Genomic DNA, 7372 nt, shown 5'->3' with positions numbered 1-7372 from the left:
TCCTTATCATGTATAGCAAACGAATCTTAATAGACATCTTAGTCAAAAATATCACACATTATCTTATATCAGTGGGCTTCAAATATTTTAACATTCAAATATTTTAAAATTCATAATTGGCAAATCCTTAGTTATGAAACCAATATTTTTTTTCTTCTTCAAATTAAGTTTTCATATTTAATAAATTGTCCGATGAACTAGCTAGGTGTCATATCACAAGTTAATGAAGATTTATACCTTTATACTTTTCTTTTCTTTTCATTTTTTTTTTTGTTTATAACAGAAAATGAACTTCTCTATTGAAAAAAAAAAAAAAAAAAACAGAAGGAATTTCTGAAAGTAGAGAATTATACCTTTTGTAATAAGTGATTTTATCCACTTTAGCACCAAATTTATCAAAGTTTAAAACTAACAGCTTTTTGCCTGCTATACTGTTTCTCGAGAGCTCCGGTTGGCTCCAACTTAATTTTAAATCTGTTTTGAATTATTTAAAAGCCGATAATTAATTTAAAGTTAAATTCATAAAACTGTATCAAATTTATGTTTGAATCTTTTTGGATAACATTCAATATGATCTTTGCTAGGTAGGGGAGAGTATTCGAATTTCGGATTGAATTTTTGTCTAATCCGATTTGATCCGAAAATTAAAAAATTTGGATAAAAATCGATATCAACTAAAAAATTCAAAATGTGAAAAAATATCCGAAATGTAAAACAAAATTCGAAAACCAAAAAAATTCGAAATAGATATCAACCTAATCAATTAGATAATTACGATCGAATTAAGGTCCTAATTAACAAGCCATTAATTATAATAAATCAACATGAGAGTATAGGGTTATAATTAAAAATATTTAACTATTTAAAAACTAATAATTAGATATATTTATATATAATATTATAAATATAATTCAAATTTTAAAAGTGACTCGAAAAATATGTAACAGACACAAACATATAGAGAGATGTTGGTTGGGTTCGAATTTGAAATCTTTAATATGAAGAAATTTATTATATAACTGAGCCATTTTCGAGGGGACAATTAAACTATCTTTGCTAAATAAATATGATCGTTATTTATAATTGGCTAATGTAACATATTATACTTATCTATAATACTCCATTCGTCCCATAAATGTGTGCACCTTTTGTCATTTTTGTACGTTTCATAAAAGTGCATAATTTCCTTTTTTGGACATTTTTTCCATTAAAAATGGGGTCCTTCTTCTACTAATAACACACTCATCTAACATTTATATCACCAACAATCATGAACACTCTTATGAAGCGAAAGGAGTATTATTTTATTCCTCTTTTATTTTTAAATTTTTTTAAATTTTATATAGTACTCCCTCCGTTTCATTATAAGTGGTCCGCATTTCATTTTGGGACGCCCGATTATAAGTGGCTTGTTTTTACAAATGAAAAAATTTAACCCTTAAAAAAATATAGGTTCTATCATTTTTAACGAATTTACACCTTCTCTTCAATTCCTGTTTAGAAAAGTTTTGAGTTATTTATAATGGGATGAAGGGAGTAATAAATAGGGGGAAAAGTATTATTAGGTGCAATGAACCAATTGAGTAGTTTTGATCCTTGACGAGTACTCTTTTTCCTCAACTGTTTTGAGGTTTTAACGAGGCTCGGCCCTTAGTCTGCAGCTTTGTGCTTTCAAGGGTTTTTGGTTTTCCGTTGTTTCTTTTTAATAAAATCTTATTTCAGCAGAGCCAATTGAGTAGTTTTCATAATCTTTACTAAGAATGTCTTTAAAACAACAATATAACTTATTATTCGTATAAATCTTAAGTTACTTCATTAATATTTATGTACATTCTCTTACAAAGTTGTAAGTTTTAAGTTTCACTAATTTAATAGAGAATTCAATAAAATTGTGTTAACTAAGTTTATTTTGAGATTTGAAGCATAATTCTCAATGAAAATGAAAATGTTAACATCCATATCGATGTCAAATCATTTAAAAGTATGTTATTTGATTTCGTGTCTAGTGCAACCGATTGCACATGAGTATTTGTGATAATTTTATAAGTTATTGTCTCTTAATATCGATAATATATAATTGAATTCAAATCTAAACCTAGACCCAATCGCACACAAATTTATATGATTAACATATAAAAACAAACAGAAATGGGTATCCGTAACTAAAAAAACTCAAACTTTTAGTAGTCGAATCCGAATTTGATCTATTATCGGATTAAGCAATTAATTGCCATCGAGAGAATTTAAGTGCCATCGAGAGAATTTTTCAACAGTAAATTTGAGTTTTTTTTTTTTGCCTATTTAAATGCTAGAAAATTGTTCTAATATTTAAATTTGATTAAACGTGGTTAAAATGAACTATGATTGTTTAATTTGAATGTGTAGTTTTCTAACCTTATCTTAAAATGTACATGTTTAAGTTTTTTAATAAATTAAAGCTTAAAATGAAGTATATACATCCAATTAAGCGTAGTTCAAATGACAAAGTTGAGGCACCCAAAAACTCTTTTCAGTTCAATTTTCTCACTTTTGTGTGGATAGCATGTGGTTATTTTTCCATATTTATGTTGTAATTTTTTTTAAATGAAGTATAAACGAACCTAACAAATTAAAATTAACATTTTCATCATTCCATGTATCTCTCTCTGATTTTAATTTGTTTGCGGTCAAACCTAATGTTGGACTTTTTTTTTTTCAATTAATGTTATATTATCCTGATGATTTTTCTCATATTTATTTATTAGAAGATTGGAATCATGCGTGAAAGTCCTCATCGTGGAACCAAATTGTCCATAAATTAAAAATGAAAACGATCGAACTCAACATGATGGATAATATAATAAGACCATATTGGAAGCCCATCTTATGAAATTAACCATTCATCTCTAGTGGCTTCTTCTGTGTGTTTTGTGTGTGCGTGTTTTGTCACTTCGTGTGTGTTCTGCGTGTATGTGTTGTTTATTTAATAAGTTTTGTTTATATTTTTTGTGAGAATGTGTTTTGTGCGTTTTGATTATTTAAGTTTTTTGTATTTTGTTTGATTTCCATAATAATATAGTAGTATAATTTTTTTCCACATCGTTATCAATTTATTTAATTTCTATTATTCAAGATGTCGTGTTAGTTTCAATTTAATGAGAACTTAAATTGTGGTAAAATTAGCCAATTAGGCATTGCTCTAGTGGCAAAGCTGAAGCCCCCAAAAACTCTCATTTGTGAGAGGTCTTGAGTTCAATCTCGCCTGCGTGTGGTGAAGTTTTCCCACTTCTTAGGTTCAATCATGACTGCGTGCGGTGAAGTTTTCCCACTTTAGGTGGTGTTGTTATTCCCGCCTACGTGCGGTGTAGTTTTCCCACAATTGCGTGGTGTTGAGGTCCGCATGCATATTTGATTATATTTATATACCTCTTATAATTCTAAATTAAAAAAAAAATTGTGGTAAAATTACTGTAGCAATAAAGTTTGTGTACTTTTTATATCTCAAAAAGAAAGTTTGTTTACTTTCTAATAAGTTTATATTAATTGCATTCTCTTAAATAATATTGGTATTTTAAAATTAATATATTCATTGTACAATTAATGATAGCGTGCAAATAGAATTCTATGATTATTAGTTTAGCAAAAAACCAAAGAAATGCACATCCTTCCAACTTCCAAGTTCCAAGCATAGTTACGTGATTTGAATAAACAAAGAAATAATGAAAAAATATGAAAAACGTTCAAATTATGCCATTATTCAGTTTGAGGCTGTATTTTAGTTGGAATTTTGTCTTTAACACTTAAAGGGAGGATATAAAGCATATCCTCAAATTTGTGATCAAAGAGAAGAAAGGGAAATTCGTGTTCAAATCGTAAATTACAGAAAAGAAGCGTCCAAATGAATTCAATGTCTCGACGGCGACGGTGATAATTAAGTTTGGATTTTAAATAGTTTTAATATAAATACACTACAATATTTAGGTTCGAATCATATTAATTGCGATTTTAGTTTGTCACTAAAAAAATTAGAATTTTAATTTGATCATATATTATTCTAACTTTAGTTTTTCTCCAGCAAGCTCATGCTCGTGCTAGAGTGAAATCGTGAAGTCACGATACCCATTTATAACATCGTAAAAAACCAATAAATTAAATTTAGAAATTTCATTTTTTTATCCCTTAAAACAAAAAATAAAGGTAAATAATCTCTAGGCGTGGACAAAAAGGATATGGTGTCTTGACATTTTTCTTACAAAATTCCAATATCAAGAAAATGAGAAATTCATTTACTGAGTGTTAGGCTTATAAATGCTAAATTTATGAAGCCAACGTTGGAACGAAGTTCAGATATAAATGAAGCAATCAAGTAAAATATCAATTCCACTTTCAACTATTTTTCAAAAATCGAATTCGAAGTTCTAACGTCCTACCTAGAGTTTGAGGGTTTTTTAGGACAGTAACTTCGATTGATTTGGAAATTAGGACAATAACTTTTGGGCTTGTAAAAATAGAACACTAATTATTTTTTAGAGTAAAATATGACACTAATTAATAAGTGTTGCATCTGCAGGACATTTTTTGGCCAATTATCGGCCGAGAAATGTCCTATTTTTACGACGCTTATTAATTAATGTCCTATTTTACTCTAAAAAATAATTAGTGTCTTATTTTCACAAGTCCGAAAGTTATTGTCGTAATTTCCAAATCAACATAAGTTATTGTCCTAAAAATCCTCTGACTCGTCCTACCTATTTACTTGAACGTATACCAATTTCATAGGATACATAAAAAACATCATTTAATATCAAATTGATTCACTCATCAATACATTCAAATATATTTGAATTAATCATAACAAATAACACAATCTTTACAGGTCTTACAATTTCATTACATCTTTTAGAATCATGCTATCACCTTTCAATTTTTTTCAAATTATAATATCCTTATTTTTTGCTGAAACTAACACAACATCATTTAATCAGTAAAAATGATGTTGTAATTACAATGTTTAACAAACTATGTGATGATATTAGCAAGGCTTATGATAGAGTAAACTGGGCTTATCTGGATGCGGTATTGAGGCGGTGGGTTTTTGTGATAAATGGCGTGGATGGATGCGTTTGTGTGTCCAAACTGTTTCCTATGACGTGTTGGTGAACAATATTGCGGTGGGGCCTATTATGCCGGGAAGGGGTCTCCGTCAAGGAGATCCTCTTTCTCCCTATTTTTTATCTTGTGTGCTGAAGGTCTCTCTGCTATGGTTAAGCACGAAACTGCTCGAGGGTCGATGCATGGCGTGAAAATGGGGCACGATGGCCCTTTCATTTCTCATCTTATGTTTGCCGATGATTGTCTGTTCTTTTGTCGCGCCACGGCTCAAGAATGTGAGGTTCTTAAGAGGGTGTTGAGGGATTATGAAGAGGCTTCTGGTCAGGCCATTAATCTCCAGAAATCGAGCATCTTCTTTAGCTCTAATGTGGATGAGGCTTTGCGGGCTGACATCTCTTCTATTATGGGGGTTTCTCTTCCTCTAAATACTGGTCGGTATCTCGGTCTCCTTTCTCTTGTGGGGCGAAAAAGCGAGAGATCTTTAATTACCTTTGGGAGCGTATGTGGACTCGTATTCAGGGATGGCATAACAAGAAACTCTCAAAGGCCGGAAATGAGATCCTCATTAAAGGCGTTGCGCAAGCTCTTCCTTCCTTCTGCATGGGTATTTTTTCTCTTCCTATCGGTTTGACTGATGAGTTAGAAAGAATGCTTAATTCCTTCTGGTGGGGCAACAATGCCGAGGTTGGAAAAGGTATTAAGTGGCTTAAATGGGAAAGGATGTGCATTGATAAGAAATTGGGTGGGCTAGGGTTTCGGAGCCTTCAGTTATTGAATGTGGCGATGCTTGGCAAAACCTGTTGGCGGCTTATTGAAGAACCGAAAACTCTCATGTGTCAAGTTCTGCATGCCAAGTATTACCCAAATGGGGATTTTCTCTCGGCAAGTTTGGGTCATAATCCGAGTTACACCTGGAGGAGTATCATTTCGGCCCAAGATCTGGTTAGGCGTGGTACCCGTTGGCGGATTGGTGATGGCTCTGGGGTTCGCTTTTTTCATGATCCTTGGCTGTGTACGAAGGCGAACTTCTGGCCCTCTCGTGAGCTTTGCCCCCCTCATCTGGTTAATATCAGAGTTAATGAGGCGTTGCTCCCGGCTTCAAATCGGTGGAATTTTGATTTTTTTACAGGAGTTGGTTCTGGAGGCTGATATTCACAAGATTATGAGCACTGCGGTGTTCCCCAGCTCTGGTGTGGATAAACTTATCTGGCACTACACGCCTAATGGTCGGTATTCTGTTAAGTCGGCTTATCAACTTGCGAGTTCTCTTACTTTGGATGTCACGCATAATGTGGAAGGGCATTGGAGTAGTCTTTGGAAGCTTGCTGTTCCGCCTAAAGTTAAGAGTTTCCTTTGGCGTGCGGCTAGGGATAATCTTCCCTCAAAGGTGAGACTCTTGTCGAAGGGGGTGGCGGTTGATAGTAATTGTCCTATGTGTTCGTCTGGGTATGAAAATATGTGGCACCTCTTTCTGTTCTGCCCGTTTGTGGAGGACTGCTAGAGAATCAGTCGGCTCAGCAGTGATTTAATGCCCCTAAGCTCTGCTAGTGAATCCTTTGAGCAGTTTTTGTTTTATGTTGTTGAGCATACAGATTCCTCTTTCAAAATTAGAGTTTGCATGTTACTCTGGCAAATCTGGAAGGATAGAAATGGTACAGTCTGGAACAATAAGTCTCCTGTCCCGGCGGCTTCGGTTATGGCAGCAGCCTCGGCGTGGGCCGAGTGGAGTTCCGTGCGAGCTTCTGCTGCTCGTTCGAGTCCTCAGCAGATCGCTCTGGCTGTCTGCCTTGGTTGGCATTCCCTTCCTCCTGGCGTTATTCAGTGCAATGTTGATGCCGCCTTTTTTGCTGAGGAAAAGATGATGGGTTTAGGAATGGTTGTCAGGAATCATCATGGGGAGTTTGTCGTGGGACGGTCCATCATCTTATCAGGATGCCGGAGTGTGGAGGAGGGGGAGCTTATCGGCATTAAGGAAGCTTTGTCGTGGATCAAGGAGTTGGGTTTTCTTAAGGGTGTGTTGGAGTCGGATTGCAAACGGGCATGTGATGCGATTGGTTCGGCGGGGAGGAATATTTCTGAAATGGGCGTCTTGGCCTCTTTGTGTCGAGCTGAGCTCGCTTTGCTTCCGGATTTTAGTCTTCGTTTTGTTAAGCGTGAGTATAACGCGATCGCTCATTGTCTAGCGAAAGCTGCGAGAGATTTTATTTCACATCATGTTTGGACTGAACCCCCGGACTTTGTGGCGGGTCTTTTCCATATCCCATGTTCTTGTGAGCAATAA

The 7372-nt window shown here is 34.2% G+C and overlaps 1 protein-coding gene across 1 annotated transcript; it reads left to right on the top strand.

The window, feature by feature from the left end:
• Positions 1 to 4986: 4986 nt before the first annotated feature.
• LOC130993089 (uncharacterized) lies at positions 4987 to 7372 on the top strand. Its single transcript, XM_057917813.1, has 5 exons — positions 4987 to 5131; positions 5229 to 5500; positions 5611 to 6153; positions 6221 to 6478; positions 6656 to 7372. Exons 1-5 carry the CDS (start codon positions 4987 to 4989, stop codon positions 7370 to 7372), a joined length of 1935 nt encoding a protein of 644 aa, XP_057773796.1.

Source organism: Salvia miltiorrhiza, chromosome 7 (genome assembly GCF_028751815.1).
Source record: "Salvia miltiorrhiza cultivar Shanhuang (shh) chromosome 7, IMPLAD_Smil_shh, whole genome shotgun sequence".
Lineage (NCBI taxonomy): Eukaryota > Viridiplantae > Streptophyta > Magnoliopsida > Lamiales > Lamiaceae > Salvia > Salvia miltiorrhiza.
Note: the sequence above shows the minus strand (reverse complement) of the source record. Positions and strands in the feature narration are given on the sequence as shown.